The sequence below is a fragment of the Passer montanus genome, unplaced genomic scaffold (assembly GCF_014805655.1).
Source record: "Passer montanus isolate IOZ18808 unplaced genomic scaffold, ASM1480565v1 scaffold56, whole genome shotgun sequence".
Lineage (NCBI taxonomy): Eukaryota > Metazoa > Chordata > Aves > Passeriformes > Passeridae > Passer > Passer montanus.
In genome coordinates, this window is record NW_024370595.1 from 2,123,387 (window position 1) to 2,147,852 (window position 24,466).

The 24,466-nt window shown below is 38.2% G+C and overlaps 1 protein-coding gene across 1 annotated transcript in view; it reads right to left on the minus strand.

The window, feature by feature from the left end:
• The window catches only part of FAM155A (family with sequence similarity 155 member A), a 433,533-nt gene extending 416,239 nt beyond the window's left edge, over positions 1-17,294 (minus strand). Inside the window, exon 1 of the mRNA XM_039725758.1 lies at positions 16,447-17,294. Within this exon, the coding sequence (XP_039581692.1) occupies positions 16,447-17,265 (819 nt within the window). The 5' untranslated portion in view covers positions 17,266-17,294. The remainder of the gene's footprint in view (positions 1-16,446) is intronic.
• Positions 17,295-24,466: the final 7,172 nt, after the last annotated feature.

A 24,466-nucleotide genomic window follows, 5' to 3' on the forward strand; every position in this document is an offset into this window, starting at 1 on the left:
GATTTATTTTTTTAGGGGGGAAGCCTGGCACCTTTACATGAAAAGGTAAAGAAGACATAATAAATAAGTAAATTTAGATCATAAATTAAGTAAATTACATTATCACTTAACTCTCTTCATAAGACAAAGAATTCCAAAAAACTGAAAATAGCATATTTAAAACAGAGAATTGTTTCTCATTATTATTTAAGTCAAAGATATAGAACTCTGTGATTGATGTTGCCAAGTTGAAATGTAACACCATTTTCATGAAGGACTTTGATTTTTCTGTGGATTTATACATAAACGTTTCTCACAGTACTCTGTTCAGTACAGCAAGCCAGAATCAAACCAAGACAAACAAAAAATGAAAAATCCAGCCACCTCTGCAGTTATCATCTTCTATTTCATGGGCACACAGATTGTTCTTATCCCAGCTTGTATACATCATGAACCACTCTTTTCAGCTGCAGGTCTTCAGTCATGGATACTCATATTTTATTACCCCTTTCAGAATTGTCCTTCTTAATACATAATATTACCACATCAAAGACCCACAGCCAAACTTATCAGGAGAGGTTGGTTTGGAAGATAGCTTTAGGAGGGAAGAAAGAGAAAAAAGAGAAAAAGATGGGTAATGGTGAAAAATAAAGAGAAAAGGCTGGGTAGTGATGGACAATAAAGTGAAAAAGATAGCTAAATCCTAAAAGACATTTTCAGTTTTCATTTTTACCACTGGTGGGCACAAGTTGGAAATGTATTTAGGACAATCCTGGCTGCATCAAACCAGGAAGTGTGGCCTGTACCAGTCTTCCTTTAGATAATTAAAGCAATAGTAATGTGTGAAACAGTGTCTACTACAGGTAGTTTTAGCTAATAGCAAAATCTTAATGAATGAACACTTGATACATGCATCCTTTTTGCTAAGAATCACAGGTAACACCCACATTGTAATGTGTTAATGTAGGAAACTCTTGTATTACAGCAGATGTACAGACATTCTCATTTATATGGACAACATACAAATAAAATCCTTCTCTGTCAAAAAAAACCCCCTGCACTTAAATGCCTTCATCAGTCAGTAGCCATTAATATAGCCTAAAAATTGTTTGTGAAAGGAGCAAATAGGCAACATATCCCTCCACTAGTATTTCAATATATTCAAAATTATATTTTCCTGGGTTTGATTACTGGTTTAGCTCTACCCCCTTAATATAATTCTTATAAATATAATAATTTCTTTCTACCCCAATCTCCACTTCAATCTAATAGTTTGCCCCTAAATAGATATAAAAAAAAATTAGAAGAGCTACACAAAAAAAAACCTATAAGAACTATACGAACAGAAATCTTTACTCAATTATTAAAAAGAACCAAAAGATTTAACACATGCAACAAGAACCAGATTTTGATGAAATTTTGGTGTAAGTGCTACGCATTTAAAGAAAATAATGATTTTGAACACTATTCTAAGTACCTTTGAAAGTGAAATTTATCTCTAACAGTAAGATATCCCTTCATGCATGAACATTAATAGAAAAGAATATGGAAATGTATGTTATTCCATCATAAGCATGATAAATTGACTGCTGCCTAATATGATATAAGAAAAAACTTTGCAAACTGACAAAAATTTTTGTGGTCTGGTGTAAAATTCATTTTACCTTCCAAGCTTATTCCCAAAGCACATCACTGAGCAGTGTAGTATGTCAGTTCCTACAGCCTGCTTGCCAAAAAAACACAGTCTTTTTCAGTTTTGTCATTCTTCAGTATCAGCTCCTTCAGGATTCAGGGTAAAGCAGAATGAGTATAACCTGAGATACATTTGACTGAAATCCTATGTGAATATGTTTTCTGTCTACTCTTATGTTGACCTTAGCTAAACATCTGCAGTTTTGGCTGTCTGCCACTCTGACTGCTTTTCCTGCTGGCTGGGCAATGTCTTGTCTCTGCTGCAGGATCTCCCTGGCAGTTCCTGGTCAGGTCAGTAACATCTGGTGGTGCAGAAAATGCTGATCACCTGGCAGGTATTCTCCTCATGTTTTGATCAATCACACACACTGATACTATTTCAGCCAATTACTTCTTTATCCACTTTTGCTAGGTCAGTATACCACTTTTCCTGCCTCCTTTTATCCCTGCTCAGGTTTCAAGCTTGAGGAAAAGGTAAGAAAGCTTCCTGATAGTTACCAAAAACATTTCAAAAAAACCCCAGATCATCAGGAACATTGTTATTATTAGAATATGACCTCTAGAAGAACTAATTTTCTTCCTACAAGTCCATTAAATTTACTTAAAACAAACTCAATACATGGCATGAATTGTCAGGGTTCAAGAGCAATGACCTATGATTACTGGGCATACTGCAATAAAAATATCTAAATAATAAAAACTGGAAAGATAGTTAGTTCCCTGTATATTAACAGCAAATATTCTATCAGCAGAGAAATAGTCTTCCAATGTTCTATTTTTTTATGATCTGCACAGTACTTTCTAATCATTCAAAGAAAAAAGGTTTACTCTGTGAAGAAAAATAATATCAATCCATAACATGGACACACTTTCATCTTGTATCCTGAAGAAATCCAAACAAAATGAAGTCTACACATGTATATTGAAATTGAAATAACTAAAAAAAAAAAAAATCAGCTACTTAGGCTTTCCTGCATAACTAACTGTCAGTTCAGTGGCTACCTAAAATTTAGCCTGAGCCCTGCATGATAATCTTTTTTTTTTTTTTTTTTTTTTTTTTAGCAGGAAACAAGAAAAGACATTAAAACATAGTGAGGACAATATTAAATGAAGACTGGACAGACTAGTTTCACTGCTGACAATTTCCCTCACAAAAAATTTTCCTTTTCATGATTATTTAGATTTTTTTGCACCATTCTGAAACTAAAAACTCTAGAATTGCCACAACGAAGCACTGACAGTTCTGTTCAGCCTTATGTCTGTGTGTTGGAAAGGTGCTGTGAAATCCACGGTGAGGACAGAGGCAGACCCAAAATGCAGCAGAGCTGCAGTGGTTCTGCTGCACAGAGCCTTGGCAGATGAAGGGAAAGCACAGAGCAAAAATCTGCATCACCTGCATAGGCAGGCCAACAGAAGATAAAAGGGAAAAAAAATAAAAAGGGATAATACATGATCACTACTGCCATGATTATCTAGAGCCAGGTGCAGTGAATCATTTCAGCAATTTGGCTTATGGCCTTGAGCTGCAGTCCTAAAGAAACTGCTGAGATACTTCGGGAATTATCTCCAGGTTGAATTTCAGCCTCTTTAACTATAACTATAGAAATATTAGCAGGGAGTGTGGCTCTGTAGAGACACTCTGTAAACTGAGACTGTGTCAAGAGCCTGCTACCCACATCACATGTGTTTTGTTGGTTTTACTTTGGGCTAGCCCTAGTCCTTTTTTAGGGACTGCACATCCCTTAGTGCCTGCAGATCATTACAAGTGCACCTCTTGGGCACCTACTTTCAGCAGACAGCAATCCACTGTGTGGTGAATCAAGGGGCAGTAAGAGTGCCAGTAGGAGTGAGTGGGAAGTTTCCTAAGCACACCTCAGACCTGGACTGAAATGCTGATGGAGACAGCCTGAGGGCAGCTGCCTGTACAAAGCTCAGGCACTTGTGGTTTGTTACAGACTCTGTAAGAAATAAATAGTTGCCTTTTAACTGTATTAAGACACAAAGTCAGGAACAAAGTGTGAAGCAGGACCAGCCCTTTGAGCAATATCACAGTTGCTTTTCATGGTGCATGTTATGGGCTCCTGCACTGCTGAATTACTGTAATATTTGAGTTCCCAGTAGTGCTTTACTTGCAGGGAAAAAAAACAAAAAACCTCTAAGGGGTTTAAGGTCTTATGCTTCTCTTTCAAACATATCATAAAATCATTTCAAACATCTCTGCATTCATATATATTTTACCCTGTACTCAGGAGAACAATTTTAGAGTAACCCAAAAAAAAAAAAAAAAAAAAAAAGCCTACTGATATTCACAGCTATCACATTGCTTCCTATGAGCTACTGATCTTCACTACCAGTTAAGATTTTGGTAAAACTCTGAGATGCAAATATTTTCTGCAAGCTTCAAAACATATCTCTTCCTCCTGCAGATCTAAACAACTATAAAATAAGAAAAAGATCTCTTCCATCCCAAACTTCTATTGGCTCTCTTCAAATCAGACCTATAGTAAAAACTATTGAGCACAAAACCCAAAAAAACATGCTGCAAGTATTTACTTTCTTACCATAATTTAAAGGGGACTGTTTCTGTAGCAATTAGAAAGAAACAAAACACCAGAAACTAAAAAAAATCTTTTTAAAAAAATATTTTGGAAATCACTACAATTCATGTTTGTATTGAATAAGCTAACATCATTCTGCCCTTTAAAATATTTCCTAAAAAATTTAAAAATCACATTAAAAAACAGCAATAAAAACCTGATCTCCTGGATAATCATAGTGCTCAAAATGTGCTGGTCTTAAAAGAAACCCCACATATAAGCTGAACAATAAACTTTGTTGTAATGTGCAAATAGAGACACAGAAACAAAAATAATCTAAAATATTCCACAAAGGGTCTCTACAAATGCATTGTGAAGACCAATGTAAGACAGGGTTAGTGGGCATCCCAACAATAGATGCATTTGTATTCTGTTTTTACTGCAGAACCTTTCTGAAGTATTGATGAAAGAAAGAAAATACCCTAAGTAATTTACACTTCCACACAGAAAACAAACAAATCCTGAAAAAAGAAGAAGACTATTTAGAAACAATTGCTACATTTTCCTGTACTTCTTAATTTTCCATAATTAATGACTTTTCAGATTTCCACAGGACTACTGGAGAACTGTCCTAGCCTTTCCAGAATGCTTAATCCTATATCAATAATTTCTGTGTTCCACTTCCTTTAAGATATATACATATATACACACACACACATACATGTGTATCAAATCTGTAATTTTTATTTAAGATGTCATTGTTAAAATTACTACCTTTTTATGAGTGTTGAAGTGTACCACAGAGCAAAGCTTCCATTAGCTGATCAATTCTTCAACTTACACTTAAATTTTTAGCTGTATTTATGCCAGCATAAATACAGACTCTCTTTGCACCGATCAAAGCATCCTCTCCGGATTTAAACTGTTAATACTACTGATCATCATCTCTCCTTTTAACCCTGGTGGATGACCTACACCCTTGGCTGGAAAAGGCAAATAATTTTGCTTTGTTTTCTTCAAGGTTTTCCTCTCCCTGGATAGCTGAAAAACTTAAGCTCATAATATTTTTCTATAGCAGTGCCTGAAAAATCAATAGAATAAGAGAACACAATCAAGACCAAGCACAACAACAAAGGGAAAAAACCCAACAATCCAACAACAATAACAAATTAGTAATGTCAGTCAAAGACAGGAAAATGAGCATTTAAAGCAGTCTGAATATTGTTTTTCGTAGCAAAGTGTGTAAAACAAATCTGTCTGAGTCAAACTGTCCTTCTGAATTCATATATTTGAGTTTTAAAGGTACCATGTTCCCCTTTCAAAACAGCATTACATTCAAGTAAAGCCATTTATTTCAATGGAGTTAGTCCTGGTTTATGTTGTTGTGGATTGCTGACTAAAGAAAATTTGCCTATATTTACAAATTAAAATAAAATTATATTTTAAATTCATATCTGCTATACAGACATTGGCTTGCAGTACATTTTGTCTGCTCTGGTCCCAGGAATTAATCTCAGTACCTAGATTTTAAAAAGCTGTTGTTACATCAATGATTTAATTTCATTAAATTCATAGTGAGGTTGCAACAAAAAATGTGCATTTATAAGATTCAGCTTTAACAATTATGAGATTTAAATAGAGACAAAAGAAACCATAATGCACTTCTAACTGAATTGGAATATAAAACAGGAAGCCTCATTTCCTGAACTCCAGTGCTACACTCTATCTTGTTAGCTAAACTCAGCTTATAATAGGGGTCATTTCCCCAAGGATTGTTACATCATAAAGCATAAATGAAAAGAAAAAAAAATACAAAAATTGTTTCTGTTTTCAATATAAATTGGGCAATATTTCAAATATACCTTGTTCAGAAACTCCTACTTCTTCATAATACTGGTCCAGGTTCTGTCAGGTTCTCTGCAGAAATATTACATCAAGACTTTAACTCCAGAGCAGAACAGGACTGGAAATGAACATCTCTCATCTCTGGATGCATGAAGAATTTTAAGTCATCCCAGGGGACCTTGGCTATGTTTTCAACTTGCTTTCCTTTTTAAGTGCAGAACCTCAAGCCAGTGGAATCTAATCCTCATATATCCTCAGCCCTGGCCCTGCTCCAGGGCAGAGCTTCTAAGTTCCAGGCAGGCAGCATGTGCTGGGGCATCCCCACTCAGGATGCTGTGAGCTTCCCATACTTGTTCCCTTCTGCAAAAAGAAAATCTTGCTTGCAATAAACCCAGTCTCTCATTAAAGCACTGTACCACAATATTTACAGCTTGAACATTGTATGAAAGGAAAAACATTAAAGGATGGGTTTATACCTCTAGAGGTATAGAATTTGCAATATCCCAAAATAGATGCATTCAGGGTACTTTACTAAATAATAAAAAAGGCCAGTAAATGAGGTTCTGATGACATGGATCTTTTTCCACTGATTACACTGATTTCCTGGCTTTAACAGGGCTAGAATCAGCACATCCCACTGGGAAACCACCAGAGACTTGCTGAAGGACTTTACTAACAATCAGTATTTTAAATAGATGTTACAGTAATACTTATCTTTAATCCCTTCAGAGATTTTAATCTTTACCAAAGCATGGATTTGGGATTCTTTCTAGATGTTTTAGTTATGAAGATTACAATTTACATAAATAACTTTATTGTTATTGTTTTGATAATATATGCTGGAACTTATAGTTCACTCATATTTTAAAAATAATTTACATTTGAAGCATGATGTGCTATACCAGACATCACCACAGTCAGTTGCATAGTAAGTTGCAAGTTGTTCAATACCCAAGAATTTTCACTTCCAGCTATGAAGTATGTCTTGATTATCCTAAAGCCCTTCTATACAGAAATCTAGTTTCAACAAATATATATGAAGGCAATGCTAAGAGAATCCATACAAGATTTGCATAGAATTTTTGTGGGTACATTTTCAAATATATATACTTGCATTAGTTATTCTCAATATAAATAGCCTAAAAACAAATTGGACTTTTCATTTGCCATTTAGTTGTTGTTCTACAAGCTGGGTTTTATTTTGAAGAACACCTGTTTTTTTAATCCAGTGTGTGTTTGTACACAAATACAAAAATTTTTCCCAGCAGAGATTATTTTAGTGCCTTTGAAAATGTAACTTAACCAGTGACAAAATACCCCTCTAAAATGAAGTTATACTAGTAAAATATTACATTTTCTTGACACATGAGGACAACAAATAATATGAGTTAAGAATATACTTTCCACACTAGCAAAAGCTTTTCCATCTGGTATACTGTTCATCATGAAAAATAAGTTTACATAAATAATTTTTATATATATCATCTAACATTTAGTTTTCTATTACTACACACAGAAGTCTTTAAGATATGTAATTACCTTAACATAGATTTTAAAGTATTTAAGAGTTGCTCAAGGTCTCTCTTGAAAACCAAGTATTTATCTAAATAAATAAGTCTTATACCATTTTTTTTTTGGGGGGGGGAAGAACTTGTAAGTGTAGCCCCCTAAATAGAGAAAGCAAGCTAACCAATGTAGACCAGCGATCACCAAATCGTCAATCAGCAAACTGGAAACTCTTATTTTTCTAAAAGAATAAATGAAATGAGAAAAATATTTTCTCAAAGTATCTCATCTTTTTCCCATCTGCTTAATAAAAAATGCCCTCTGATTCTGGATTGCTAATATCTTTAAAATGTAATAAAGATACTTCATTATGATGCTTAACAGAGATGAAGTCTGTTGACAGGCCCAAGATACCATTTACATAAGTGTTCAGGCAAATTGAAGGCAACATCTAATCTAAGATGCAGAGGATCAACAAGAATTAAACATGTATTTAAAAAGCACTCTAGATATCATACTTCCTTCATGGAAAATATCTCCTAAAATCCGCAACACATTGCACATTCCAAAATGCAAACATAATACAATTTCTTTCTTTTTCTCCCTTTAAAAAATTTTATAATGGATATATTTGAAAATATAATGCCTTAATCATGAAAATACCTAAATCAGAACATTTAAAAAATCATTAAAATGCCAATATCATACACTAAAAGTGAAAATTTGGACCTTTTATTTTTATTTGTTATCTGTCTGGTACCATTTCCTTCTAATTTTGTTGAACTAATTTAAAACATCCACAATGACTTCTAAGCTGCTGAGAACTTCTAAAAACCTAGATGGAAACATATTTTTTGCAGGTAACTTCAGATGATCTTTACTGTTGTTTTCAATTATGAGGTTTTCTTCTAAAGATGAAGCATCTGAGTCAACTCTCAGAATCAATATATATTAATGGTGAACACTTCCACTGGGCTCTCAAAGACACTTCAAAGGACCAAAATATTAATATATACTGCTGAAGTTTGTCACTTCAGCATTTATCATCTCCATTCATCCCAACAACTTTGTTGCATTCAATCAGTGCTTCAAAGGGTCATACCAGATGATTCCATAAAGGCTTGAGGCCAATCCTATATCAAACACAGCTTTCAAACATGCCTATGAGTTTTTTTGAAAGAGAGGAGACAAGATAAGATGAAGGGTGGGAGAGCATCAAGCGTTGAACAGTTTCACTTCAGAGCCACTTTCATGCCCTATTATTTTTGTCATTATGGACTGGGAGCTAGCTGGATATAGCTCTTCAGTGTGCATGTTCTAAAGAAGAAATTCACATATTTCATATACCTACCCTGTTTGCAAACAAGGTAAATTCACATATCCAAAAAGAAGTCTGGTCTTTATTTTTTTAACATATCTCCAAATTAATCAAATCTCTCTACAGGCCAGAATATGCCTCCAGTGCCTCACTATGTTTGTATTCATCTAACTGTTTGATGTTGTAAAGGAAATCAAGCTCACAGACATTCTCACTTAGAGCCAGAATATGCCTCCAGTGCCTCACTACGTTTGTATTCATCTGTTTGATGTTGTAAAGGAAATCAAGCTCACAGACATTCTCACTTAGAGATGTTTGCTCTACAGTTCTGACAAGAGAAAAGAACAGTGAAAAGTACTTGGAAAAGTACAGTATGCTTACTGTAGAAAAGTGGCATAAGTGTGTTTCTTGACTAAGGGAGTTTGGGTAGTCTTGAGAGTTTCCTCTGATTTGGACCAAGGGAAGAAATTCTCATACACAGACACTCCACTCCCCCAAAAAATCCACCCTGCTTGTAAAGAGAGAAGGGAGAATAAGAGAAATAATCTCTAACAGATCTGAAAAATGTCTGTTAAGAAGATGACCTACAATTGTTATTGTCTAGTTTCTCAACAGAAATAACAACTGGAAAAGTCATATGTAGAAGATTTTGGTCTTCTCTCTTAAAAAAAAAAAAAGTGATGAAAATGCAGTTATGTCATACAAGGCTCTTTCCAATTCTAATCCCTAAGAAGCAGATTACATAGCACACAGATTCTTCAGCAACAGAATATATATATCCTAGCAGTGAAATAGAATTGTGATTTCACTAGGTTGGTGTAGGACAGCACAAGTAGCAGGACTTCACAAACTTTTTCAGAGTTAAATTTTGAATTTTGCATATGAACATAATTTCATCCAAACTTAACTTTTATATCAAAATCACTTTTTTAGAATTCATCTAATATGACTTTTGAAGTCAACAGTGGATGGAAGTCCTTGTATTTGATAAAAAATGACAGTATGTCCTCTTTAGAGACAACAGACATAAATAAGTATTTTAGGGCATAATCCATCTGACCTATTTTAGATACCACTTCATTGTGAACTGACTTAGAATCTAGAATGTCCTATGTATCTCCACTGACTACAAAGAGAATCTAAACTTTTATAATTTTTGTAAATATCCATAATGGATATCTAGCACTTTTTTTTTCTTTTTGTCATATGGATTATTTTATTTTTCTATCCTCTGGGGCGTTATGACTGATATTTATAAAAAATAATAATATTTAAGAATTCAGCTTCTAAGTTATTTTTTCCCTTTTAGGCAATTCACAGATCTAAATATACTATGGATCTTAGTGCAAGACTGAAGTTATAAATTACTAAGTATAGACCAGATGATTTTTAGTCAGGATAAGTGATAGAACTATAATTTGCATTTTGATTACCTTTCCCAGAAGGACCTGAAATGAAGAAGTAAGGTTGTCACAGTCTCTGCAAGGTGCATGCGAAGCACACTGCTTGATGTAAAGAGAACAAGGGAACAAACTGAAATTGAGGGCAGAGACATGAGGCCCCAAATTATGTGACATCAATATCATGAAATATTAGATGTTGGTTACTGGATTAGGGTAGAATCCACTTCAACTACTCTGTGCTAGTAACCTGCAGTCCTTTTTTCTTAAATCAAGAATGGTGTACCCATTGACGCTATGGATGGGATGAGTATCTCAGTGATCAACTAGATGCAAACTTTTAAAAGTTAAGTGGGGCTAATGCACTTCTGAAGAACACCGTGGGGAATTTCTCTTTTAGGAGTGAAGAAATCTGACCCCGATCCAGTAAAGCATTTAAGCAATTGAATGACCACAAGCATGTGCATTGTCTTCCCTGAGTGCAGTACCATTCATCTAGCTCAAAATTGGAGACTGAGACTGACTGCTGCATCAAGATTCTAGGGCAAAATCCAAATCCCTTAGCATATAGTCGGTGCTGCTTCTTGTATTATACCAATACTACAAGAAGAGTTATACAAAATTCATCCACATATTTTTCTTAAATTAGTTTTTAAAAATAATTCAACATTTACTTTTTTAAAAAAATCACCTGAACAAACAACACCAAAAACCATAAAATTGTGCAAACATCAATTTACACAGTCACATTAGTTTCACAGCATTTTATACCAAAGTTTTAAAAAGTATAAAAGTTTAAGTATTGTGTATTTTTTAAGTACAGTGTAGTATTCATTTTTTTTAAAAAGAGCTTTAAAAGAATAATTATATTTCAAGTGATTCAGAAAAGGCACTAGTTCAGTAATTAATGTGGGGATTTTTCTTGTTTGTATTAGACCACAAGTACAGATCTTCATGTTTTAATTTGTATGGGTTTCTTCTGATTAGTTTAGATAACACTCTTTCATAGAACTATCACTGTATAAATATGTGATTAAGATGTACAACTGAAATATCTAACTTTGTGGCAGATGCTGCTCTATGTGATCTTTTGTAACTGAAGGGTTCTTTTATCATTTGAGCTTTTGGGTTGGTATTTCTCATCTGCTCTTTTCTGCCAGCTTAACAGAGATTTTAAATCAAAACCTAATTAGACTACATATGCTGTTTAGGAAAAAGTTCTTAGGAAAGTAATGATTCATATAGGCTTTGATATTTCCAGATAACATCTGAGAAGAAATGTGATTTTAATTGTTTTAAATAACTTCCAATCACCCTCTTACTCAAATAAAAGTAGTTGAGCACAGTTCTTTAATCAAAAAAAATTCTTCAGTAAGACAAATACCAACTCCATATTCCTATCAACTATATCATCTGCACTTAATGATGAAAGCCTTTATTGACACACATTTTTCAACTAAGTAGTATTATAACTCAGGTATTCTATGACATATTTTTGAAAACAATACCATAATCCTCAAATGAGAAGTTATCAAATGATATTTAATACCTGAAAAACAAAAATCTGTGTGTACATGTTGAGCACCTAGGATGTCAGCCAAAGTTTGCTTTTTAGCAGTGTTGATATAAGATTTTCCTCTTTGATATTCTATGAGGGAAAATGAATTATTGTAATGTTATTTTAAATATAATGCACTTACTTGAATTATACATGTCAATATTTTTACTAGTGCTAAGACATGTTGATATAAGAGTTGGTATCTTTTTATTTTTCCTCTTTGATATTCTATGAGGGAAAATGAATTATTGTAATGTTATTTTAAATATAATGCACTTACTTGAATTATACATGTCAATATTTTTACTAGTGCTAAGACCATATTTCAAGAACTCTCAACTTACACTAGATTAAGGAAACCTATGTCATAAATGATGACTGGTATCATGTTCAAACATTAATAAACACATTTGCCAGGAAAGCCCTGGCCTCTGACACTTAATCACAAACATGTAAGCTCCACCTTTAAGAAAAAAAAAAGAAAACGGAAAATCTTAAAAATTTTTACATTTTTATGTCCTACTTAGTTATTTGACCCAGTTCTTAATCAGAAGTAGCCAGAATTTTCTTCTATTCCACAGAGCGATTGCCTGCTGCCTTAAGAAGAAAAGCTTGAGTATTTCCCCTGATAGAAGCCTGACAAGTCATAATGAGGAACTGTGTCTTCCAACGTCAAGCCAATACAGTTTCTGTTAATTGTCTGAATATTGTGATGTGACACACTGCACATAGAAATTATTTTCTGGAAACCAAGAAATAATACATATTTCCAAGACAAATCCCTGCAAAAATAGCCACAAATTTATAATAGGCAATAACAAGTTTTCATAAGCCTTTTTAAAAATCTGAATTCAATTTCAAACAGAAAAACAGAAGTGTAAATCCAGATTTCCAGTTTCTCTGCTACTTTAGTGATTCAATAAAGTTACAGAAGTTTGTTTTACCATCTATCTGAATGTGTAATAAATTCAACTATTTCTCTTATGTTTACTGTTTTGCCATTAGCAATATGTGACTATCAAGACAAGGAAACAATATATAGAGACATCAGACTTCAAGAAAGTTTATAAGAAATAAGTTGGAGACATTTATAGTGAGACATCATTGATATCCCAAGCTTCTAAACAACACATGAAGTCTACTGACATACAAACAATATAAAAGGCATATGCATATTCATTGATACCACCAAAAAGAGTTGGTTTTCAAATGTTAAAAATTGTCATCATTTTCTACAAAATTTTCAAAAGCCTCAATGCAACTCAATAGAAGTTTGATGGTAAGACCTTAATTACAGGACAGTACACTTAAGAAAAGCAAACAAAAAAAACCTGAGTATAATCATGTATTAAAACTGAAACTCACCACATAGAATAACTAAATGTGATCTGTAAGTCAAACAACTTCTGTCTACAAAATTCTGCAATATAAAGCAATTACTTTAAAATATTCTTCAGAGACCAGGAGACATATAGTGGAAGACAGAATATTTTGAAAGTATAGTTCATCTTCTGGTTTCAGACAAAATAATGAAAACATAAAGTCTGAGGTTTATACTCGTGCATTTATGATACGTACTATCTGTTATCAACAACAGATGATTTCTGGAAAGGCATAACTTTCTGAGAAACCCACCAAAATCTTCACACTTTACTTCGAGAACTGACTGAGTTGAGGATGGTGTATGGTGTTGGGGTGAGTTGGGAAAGGGGGAAGCAACACCCAATTGCAAGTTTATGCTTGACTGTTATTCAGAGTAAATTAATCTTCACACTTTACTTTGAGAACTGACTGAGTTGAGGATGTGTATGGTGTTGGGGTGAGTTGGGGAAGGGGGAAGCAACACCCAATTGCAAGTTTATGCTTGACTGTTATTCAGAGTAAATTTTATTATTGTTTATCATCAGCTATAATTGGTCAACTGGATGAAAATATCTCTTTCTGTGAACAAAGCTGCCCCAAGAATGCTAAAGCCATCTTAAATATAAACAGGCTCGTTAACAAGCCTTTCATTGCATTGAGCCAAGGCTTAGATACATGGTTATAAGGTAAAGGTAGTATTTTTAGAAGTTTGTTTAAAAGAAAAAGCAGGTCACCATATAAATCATGACACCCACCAAATAATGTGGACCTAAACCACACAGCTGTATGTCAAGCTATTTTCTATTCTGATGCTTTACCTAAGAATTAGCTAAATATCCAACATGCAAAAAAAATAAAATATTTACTTACACACACACACACACAAAAAAAAAATCTTGAATTTTATAAATTAAGTATTGCGACAGTCACAAAGTATTCGAGTTTCAAGTTTCACCTCTACACTCTCCAGGCCAGCCCATGCACAAGCACATCAACACACACGTCAGACCGCTGGACGTGCCATCCACTTGGCTCTGGCAACCACCCGCGCGAATCAAAAGGCTCCAGAGGGACCCAGAAACACCAAACCAGGGCACGGGGGCAGAGAGCGGCAGCTCCTCTGCCTGACCTCGGGCTGTGCGCGCTGTCTACAGAACCTTGGACAGCGGTCTCCCGGCCCTCCTCTCCGCGCAGCCCAGCCCAGCCCAGCCCAGCCCAGCCCAGCCCAGCCCAGCCCAGCCCCGCGGCTCACCCCACTGCGCTTCCACATCTGCACTGCCCACCAGATTCCCTGGAGAAAGGGCAAACAGACTAAGTTGCACTCATGGTTTGGGGTTTTTTTCCTTTCCCCTTCTGAAATATCTTTCATGTTTAACACAGATTGGTTGGCCAAATTCTCAAAACATAAAGCAATATCATCTGGCATTCAGAAGCGCAGAAATGTAGGTCATTGGCGTTTGTCTAGTTCATTAAAGTTTCACACAATCATTTTTAATGTCAACAACTTTTTCTCTATCATTAAAAAGTATTTCTCCTCGTTGGGTGTGTGAAGGGAAAATCATTAAACAGCATAAATTTGCTGTTCTGTTCATTTTCAACACCTTTTACACCCTGATATTCTGTCAAGCAACTGAGGACTTTGTGTTAAAGTTCAGTCAAACTAAACTGTGGTACAAAAAATTTCTTGAAGTGTGCAAATGCTGATTGTTTCGCATCATGGAATAGTAGGTCAATTTCTAATTATAGAGCTACTGAAATGACAGAGATTTCCTGAGAGCAATAGATATCTATTTACATTGGATACCCTTTTTTACTTATCCAATTCATTCTGGAAATAAAATACGTTTACATTATCAGTAACTGAATACATAGCATACATGCAATGAGTGTGTACACACACAGTTTGCAATCTAAAAAGAGTTGAGTCAACACTTCTGGTGATTCTACTTTACTTTTGTCATGTGTAGAAAGAAAAAATAAATACAGTAACTTTCCTATCTTTATCCAATTAGATAACAGGTTATTTCAGCTTCTGGAGGGACTCTGGATCCATTTTTGTGGCAAATATATGCACAAATTATACTAAGTTATTGCTGAATGGGACTGTTTAAGCATAAGCTGTTAACATTAAATGATTTCAGAAGGCCCTGCTGAAGTTACAGAGCACAGAGGTACTGCCAGGCCTCCTATTCAGAGCAGTGATTTGCATGCACTGTTGTGTTCCACTGCTAAAGCAGAATTTGGTTCAGACTGGTTATTGCTACAGTAGTTGAGATAATCTAGCTCAGGGAAGAAATACTCATTTCCTACCAGGTACTCAAACAGGGGGAAAAGCATGCAGTTAGCTATTTTAGGCACCTGGGACAACTCTTTACTTCTGCCCTGTCTTGAGAGATAGGCCAACTAACCTTGTGCAAAAGTACAGAGAAGGCAACATCTACAAGAGCCAAAGTGGGACCCTCTGCCTTCCAGCAAAGGAAAAGAAAAGCCTCTGGATCTCTCTGAGCCGTCACCAGCGGCACCAAAGGAAACAGCGGTGGCTTATCAAAATGCTGGCACCATCACTTCCCAAAGAAGGGGCACTGCGGTGCCCGTCTACAGACACTTGTCCTCCAGCTTTCCCCAGCTCCACAGATTTAGGCAAAGCGCCCGCAAACTCTGTCCCGCTCCCGAGGAGGCCCGGCTCCGCACCGCTCTGCCGCCGTCCAGCATCGCCGCCCCGGGCCAAGCGCCCGACGGAACCTACCCGGAGCCTCCGGTGCGCGCCCCTGGCCCCGGGGGAACCACAGCCCGTGCCCGGGCACCGCGGCCACCGGCACACCGAGGGCAGCGCCGTCGGGCAGCCCCGACCCCGGTTCCGCTCCGAGCCCCGCTCATTGTCATGCAGACCCTGTCGCTGCCTGCCGCCAAGTCGCATCCCAGCCCGCTGGAAGCCGGCAGCCGAGCCGGAGCCAATCGCATATTCATGAGGAGGGGGAAATCCAGCGCTACGCTCCCAGAGGACCGAGGATCGCTTCTTTTTGCGTTTTCTCAACCTTCCCCCTCTCTCTTCCTCTCTTTTAATAATGCGCTAAGGGGGGCATCCCGGCCGATACCCTCCGCAGCATCGCCTGCACCGTGAGAACCGCGGCCGCCGGCGCCAGGGGCAGAGACCGAAGCAGGCACAACAGGGTCCACGGCAGCCACAACAGCCGAGGGAGGCACGCCAGCCCGACAGCCAGGGACAGGAAACACAGCAGGGGCTCCTACCTTACAATCCTCAGGACACGATTTCACCGAGTACTCATCCGACTGTAAATATTTCTGGAGCATAACCTCAAACTCTTCGTATTTCTCCTGAGCGTGCTGGTCGTAGCGCTGGTAAGCCTGGACGCACTGGCTGCAGGAGCCTTCCCCCTTCAGCACCACATCCAGACTGCAGTTCAAAGTGTCCGGATTGGACAACCCGGCGAACAACTCCCAAAGTGTGTAGGAATTACAAAAGGAAAGGTAAAAATCCGTCAGGTCCCAGCCGGGCGCCGGGCTCTGCCCCGTGCCCCGCGGCCGCCCCGAGCCCCCTCGCCGCTGGCACACCGCCTCCGCGTCGCCCACGCTGAAGCACTGCCCGGACGAGGAGCCCGGGGGGGGACACGTCTCCAGGGGCCTGGCGGTGGAGTTCCCCAGGAAAGCAGCCTTGCCGTGCCGGGGCTCGGTGCCGTTGGTGCGGCTGCCGCGGCTGCCGCCGCCGCTGCTGCCGGGGGAGGGCGGGAGGGAGGGCGAGGGGGGGGCGAGGAGCCGGGGCGCGGGGGGCGCCGGCTCCCCCATGCCCGCCAGCAGCTCCGGCTCCGCGGGCTCCGGCTTCTCGGGCGGCGGCTGCTCCTTCTCTCCGGTCCCCGTGAATTTGGCCTCGGCGCAGAACCACAAGTGATCAGAGAGCAGGACCGTGAAAAACAAGAGCGATGCCAGGGACAGTCGCCATTTCTGAGCCCTCTCTGAATCCGTGAAGGGTTTCTCGTTCTCCCGGGGTGCGAACCAGATTTTTAAGCCGTCATCATACTGCCGACTACACATCCAAGCACCCCTGGTCATATTTTGGGAACGCACAGCCCTGGCCGACTCCACCGTGAGGGCTCCTTTGCCAGTGTCACCACAATATGCATTGACTTAAAAGATTGGGGGGATTTTCTTGCCTGCCTTCCCTTCTCTCGCTCGCTTGCTCTCCCCCACTCTCTCTTCCACTCTCCCCCTTCTCTCTTTCTTCCTCTTTTTTTTTCTTTCTTTCTCTTTTTCTTTCTTTCTTCTTTCTTCTTTTTCTTCCTCCGAGATATTGTTGGTTTTCGCCGGTGGCTCTTCCTTAGTCTCACCACACGAAACAGCCCCAGTCCATCCAACGCGGAGTGCCGTGGAGAAGATAAGAGCAATAACGCAGAGAGAGGAGGAGGAGGAGGGAGAGGAGATGGTGGTGGTGGTGGTAGTGGTGGTGGTGGTGGTGGTAGTGGTGGTGATAGTTGGTGGTGGCGGGGCTGCGCGACTGGTCCTTTCCCCCTCTCACCCAGGCATGGTCAGATCGCAGCTCCCCATCTCCCTCCTGAGAAAAGCCCACTGCGCCCGGACAACCGCATGCCGCGTCCCCCGCTGCCGACGGACGGCTACGGGAGGGCTCCTCGCCTCCTCTCCCTCCCTGCCGCCGCTGCTCCTCTTGCTCAGCCCCGAGCCGCGGCACAGATGCCTGCACCGCTGTCTCAGTCTCTTTCTTCTCTCCCCGCTCCGCTCTAACTGGAGAGACGCTGCTGCAGGGCTCCCGGAGCGCTGCCGAGGATGCTGAAGAGGAGGAGGAGGAAGAGGAAGAGGAGGAGGAGGCTGCCGGGGCCGCCGCCGCTGCTGGTGACAATGGGCTGCGGCTGCCGCCGCTGCTGCCGCCGGGCGCGGTGTCCCCGGGCGCACGGGGCGGAACTGCCTGGCTGGGGGCCCCCGATGGGCACAGGCATCTTGGGCCCCTGGGCTAAGTTGCCGCCATCTTCGTCCTGGAGAAACACTTTTTTGGGGGGAGCTCTGCCTTTTGCGTCATCTCCTCCCGCGCCGAGATCGCTCTATCCTGGCGCATTGGCAGCAGCAGCAACTCTGCCTCCTCCCGCCTGAGGAGGAGGAGGTGGGTGATGCACTGGGGACCACATGGACCCTCCAAAGGGCTTCCTCGATGCAACTCTTTCTACTCATCTCACCGAAGGGACTGCTCAGCAGTACTGTCCAGCCTTCTCTCCTTCAGAGTCTCCTTCCCTTTGTGGCTGTGGAACACCATGTCCATGCAGGATGGTGGCTGGAGAGGTCTGTCTCCGTGTCTGTCCTTGTCATAGCAAATCACAAATGGCATATGACACTACAGGCTCTGCATCCTGGGCAGTTTTGGCCACACAGTAAAATGTCTGAACACAGTTGCCTGTCTCTCAGTCAGAGAGCTGTAAAGCAAAATGACCATAAATCCCAAGACATTTCCCCAAGAGAAGTTTTGCAAAACCCTGGTTCAGCCCATGAGCTGGGTAAATATGGCCTGTCTGTGTGTTCTCCTGTTTAGATATCACTGCTTAGAGAGAAAGACAGAGGGGCCAGGCTTAGCCCTCCTTCTAGGGTGATGAAATCACCTGGGGTGATGATCTCTACTTGGAACCGGGACAGAGATCCAAATACCATCTGTGCCCCAACTGTGGAGGTCTCTTGCTCAAATAAACTTTCTCTTTGGACACTCCTAAGTGTCTCTCACTCCTTTCCTCTGGCTCACTTAATGTAACAGCAACAGAACAACTTGGATCCCACACATAAGACAAGAGCACGTGCCAACTAGAGGTTGAACACTAACAGATGAAGACCTGGTATTCACCTCAAGACATCAGGTATGCTATCTGGCCAAAGGATAGCATACCAAGATGTGTATCTTAATTACTCCATTGGACTGGCAGAAGGTTTAGAAACCATATTTTTCCTTGTTCCAGAGGCTTTCTCTATCCTGAAGAACTGATAATTGCCCTTGGAAAAGGCGTGCAATATATTGCAAAAGGTGTCTTTGCCCCATTTTTTGGTTAAAGAAAGACTTTTTTCTTAACAAACATGGTCTGTAATATAATACAGCTTGCTGATGGTTCTTGAGTTCAGCTTCAAAAAGTGTAGAGGGAAAAGACCTGAGACTAAAGAAGAGAACAAAACTTGTACCTTCTCTGACTGCAACTGTCATTAACAGAAGGGTGATCTTTCCAAGGAATGTGCTGGAATTTCTGTCACTTTGAGCAATAAATCAAGGCTGGATGTTTTTCAAAAGGAGATTCTAAACCTCAAACAGAAGATGCAGATCTGAGGTATGAATTGCTGAGCAAGGTTCTGTGCCCTGTGTTGTGCTGGGGGACAAAGCGCGTTTTCATAATGGTCTCATCTGGCCGTACAGGATCTATGAGTCAAATACTACAGCAAGCAGAAGTTATATGTGGATTTTATTTTGATAGGGTATTTAAAGACACAGAAATAAGTGTCCATATTGTAAAGAAAGGTCTACAGTACTCAAAGCAGAGTGTGTCTTTGCAATTTTCAGTCAATCAGCTCACACTGTCAATATAATGGTACATTATTAATTTTGGTCTTGGAGCTTTAATTGCAATGATTTGACATACTGGATTTTGTACTGAATTTGTCTTTTTGTAATGCTTTCTGTTTTGGGACAAGGCTGTGACCAAGGTTTTTAACAGCATTCAGGACAACTTTTCTACTCTAAAATGTAACATCATTTATTTAATTACCTTTTGCTAGTTTGACTACATATTTCTTGTTAGAATAAAGGGACTGGAGCAGAAATACAGGACAAAAAAGAAAGAAAAGAAAAATAAAAAAGAAAACCCAAACAAAACCAAAAATAACTGAAGTAAACAACAGATTCTTGACATCAGGTCTGAGATTTTAAAAATGTGCTCTACTAATATATGTGGCAGGGACTGTGTAATTATTCTGTGTTTGACAGACAAGCATAAGGTGAAGAAAGTTAGCTTTGGAGTCCATGCCTGGCAAAGAGGCTTAATTTATATATATATAAAATGTTGTTTCCCTTTTGTCCTGTTGGGAAAATGAGAGGATAATTGCCAATTTTGCAATCCACAATGAAATTATAAAAGTTCCTTATCTCCATAGTGGAACTTCAAGAATTGGTAATGAAAAGGTGCTGATATTCAGATCTCCTTTGAAACTTAATATAAAATGAATTCCTAAGTCTTTGCTCCTCTGTTTACACTTGTCTATGATCAAAGAAAATGTACTCTAAGTTGGTATGCTAAGATGGTTTAGATATACTTGGTTTCTCCAAAAAAAATTCATTTTCATGTCATTTAACATTTTCACACATTTCTCAACTTTTTTTTTTTCTGGAAAAATAGAGTGAGAGTTCTTTTTCAACACCTAGAAATAAACTATGACAAGACATTTGGTATTTTCAAAATGAGCATGTCCTTGCTTTTCCAGTGACAGTTTTCTGTAACAGAGAACACGTCACGCAGGACTGTTGTTTCGCCTCTTGCGTTTCACCCAAAGCCCCATTCACTCTCCACCTTGCACAGTGAATAACTTGCAGCTTAGTTTCAGTAGCTGGTTCCTGATGGATCTGAACAAATGCAGTTCAGTTCTCTGGTGCCCCTTAGTGTTAGGTCTTGGAGCTCAAGGGAAAAAATAAGGCTATAAAATAATATCTGAAAATCAAGAAGTTGTATACAGTAAGGGAAAGAATCTGAATTATATAGTGTAGCTGCTTTCTCTAAAAGTTCCTTCAAATTTTTTTTCTATAAATCTGATCTTAATAACAGCATTTTGTTTGATATAGTTTAATGAATTATATGCATGGGAAGTAAAGTGAAAAAAATTCCTCAAAAATATTGCTACAGAAGCATGTCCCCATATTCATAATTCTTCCTAAATAACTCTAGTGGTGCAAACTACTTCACTTTGAAATTACATATTTTACTGGGAATATTTATTACTTGTGTTTCAAAGCTTGGCAAGTGTGAGGAATTCATGGAATCCTGTCTCCCTAGCTGGTGGAATCACCAGATGTTTCACAGATGGATCTCCTTAAAGTAATGTGGTTCAGTGTCATCTCTGCCACACTGTGCTGTAATCAATACAATCAGAGCTGATGTTCTTTCATTCTTTGACTCATAATATGTAAGACAACTGATTTATTGAGCACTAAAAACAAAGTCTAATAGGATTATTATGGTCTAATTCCAGATACTTGAAACTATTGTCTAACCTACATACCTTGTGTTTTCTTTGTAAAAATACTTTAGCTTAACAAGCAGAAATATTTATTGATGTAACACATTAATGGTCATAAACACTTTTCAGAGTGGAAGGCTTTGCTGTTTCAAAGTAAATGTTGTTATATTTTTGCCTAATATCAGGCAAGAAGCATAATTTCCTGCATAATTCTCTTGCATTACTTTGTTGTTTACAAAATTGTAACATCAAAAGAGCAGTATATAGGTCTTTCAGATGATTTTAACAGGTTTGAGAGACATGTCTTGTCTTTGTAATGTATATTCCTTATATAAGAAAAAACCTTATTTCATAATTGTTAGGGAGCATTTCTTTTTGTAAAAGGCAGGTTATTTTAAAGAAACTAGATTTCATTTTATTTTTGGTTGATTGGTTCTACTGGTAGGAGCAATTGTTGCAAAAATTATTAACAGAAATACTCAGTTACACCTTTGCACTGGAGGCTCATCCACCACTTTCAATACCAAGCAAACATAATCAAGCCCTTTATTAGTACCTCATTGATTTTTTAACAGTTTAAACTATTTGTCTTCAACAGAAATATCTATACATTCATTGTAGGCAAAATATGTCATTCATGTGATTTAACATCCTCAGAGCTGTTTAGTTTTTGGTTTATTTCAACATCTTACAACAAATTTTGGGTACTATATTACCCATTACCTGGACCGTGGATCAGAAATTTAATTATTTCAATCCATTTGATAAGAATAATTTCCATGATGGTTGTAAGATACAAGAAGTTAAGAATACTGAAGAACTAATTTTTTTTTCTCATCACATTCCTAATGTCCTAGTTTCCTATTCAGTATTTTTCAGAAAGCTCAATTTTTGTGAGAAAGCTTCAGTTATCTGGGCCTGATTGCTCTAAAGCAATGGGAAATTTATGTTAATGTTATCAGAAGCTTCTAGTCCTTGATCGAACAGCACTAATGCAGATTTTAAGATTCTTCCATTCTCCTTTGTTCACACTTTCCACATTACCTCCAATTTTGTCTCTTTGGCTTGATTTTTTTTTAAGCTTTTCTTACCAAATTAGAGAATTAACTATCACACTGCAAGTTATAAAAGTTTGTCCAACTGGATTTCAAACAGCTCTGCAGTACAAACTTCGAAGATTCTGAGGTCATTGATTGAATTATCTTGCAGATGTTTTCTTGGTATCCTATGAGACTTCTTGTAAGAGAATGAGAACATTTTTTTGTTTGTTGATATTTTCAGCCATGGAACAATGAATGGATAGCATAGGGAGTCTGATAATATCTCTCCAAAAATTGTAGGTCATCTTTATCATTATAATGAGAGCTTAGCCATAATATTACATCCAGTGGGTATATTTGGACAAGATCTGAAATGAGCTAAAGCTATTCTTCATTAACTGAAGCCATCAAAAAAGTGAAATATAACTATTGCACATGACTGCAGCAGGAAGAGGATAATATAAATGTCTCACACAAATTAGCCTATGCCTGTTAGAGTAAGGTCTGATCCAAAGCATGCTGAGATCAGGGGAAAGATTGCAATGAGTTTTTAACCAAGCAGGTAGAAAGGAAACAGACAGAAGAATAAAGATTTCCCCCATATGATGATGGAAGGAAAAGGACTGAAAGAACCACCAAAAGGTAGATTATGGCTTTTAAAATATTTTTCCTTGTTTCCCTCTCTTACTAATTGTATACATTTGCTGTCTTCTAATAAATGTAATGGCCTCGCTATGTGATTATGCTTTTACAGACATCAAACACATCTTTTTCATCTTTTATCCTTGGTTACCTTATAGGTATCCTGGCTCTTCCTTGTGTCAAAATTCAACTCATAGGAAAGAGATAATGTTTGATTTTTCTTAGAAATACTCTTTATAATCTTTTTCTTAAATAAGAATATCTGTGCACTGTGTAGAAAGTCTTAGGTTTTTAATCACTCAAATAGTTTTCTTTGCTCTCTCTTACTCTCATGTAAATTTTAAAAAGTGCTTTTAGGGATAGCTTCACTGTTTCATTCACAGTCTGGTTTCCTAGCATGTTACTATAGAATGCTTTGTATCACCCTGAGTTACAACACCTACATTATGTAGGTTTTATTTTCTGATGTACTGATATGATGTTTCTAGTCGAGAATTTAGACTGACTTGAATTTGTGTTCATCCATGTCTGTGGTATGAAGGATGTGGAAAAGAGAAAGGACTAATTTAGAAATAATATATGCTAGCAAGTAAAGTTCTCCCTACTTTTCACCACACATTTTATTCCACATTCCTTGGAAATCTAGCATCCTAGAAAACTCTTTTCAGGTTGGCCATATGAAATTTTGGTAATATCTTTATGTTTCCAGCACACATGGCTGCAGTGTAAATTTTAAATGCATGACAGTGTGGGCATACAGGAGACGTTCCTATATATGGGGGTTTCTTGTTTGACCAGAAGAAATATCCCTACTACTAAAACATATGTAGTTACCTATAGATTTGATATGGAGCTTCAGTAGAGGTTGAATAATTGTCATTGTAAAACATTTTATATATATATATCCTAAAAATAGAAACAATTTCAGCACTTTTAATCTCATTAACTTTAGCTATGCAGACTTAAGCATCCTTAAAAACCTTATACTTTCACCACGTTATTGGTAAGAAAATACAGCTACTTGCAGAACACAGAACATTACATCCTTAAATAGGTTTCTAAGACAGGCACTCTTGTATGGCAAGTCATCTTCTGCCATCTCTTTACATTGAATATGGAAGAAATGTCCCTGATAAACTTTACATTGCTGCTTATCTAAGCTGGTTTTGGCTAAGAATAATTTTCTTCAGAGTAGCTGGCACAGGGATGTATTTTGGATTTGTGCTGGACACAGTGGTGATAACATAAGGATGGTTTTGTTATATTCCTGCAAAGTGCTTGCACATCATCAAGGCCTCTCACCCCACTCCATCAGCGAGGAGGCTGGGGCTGGGTGAGTCACAACCAGGACAGCTGAATCCAGC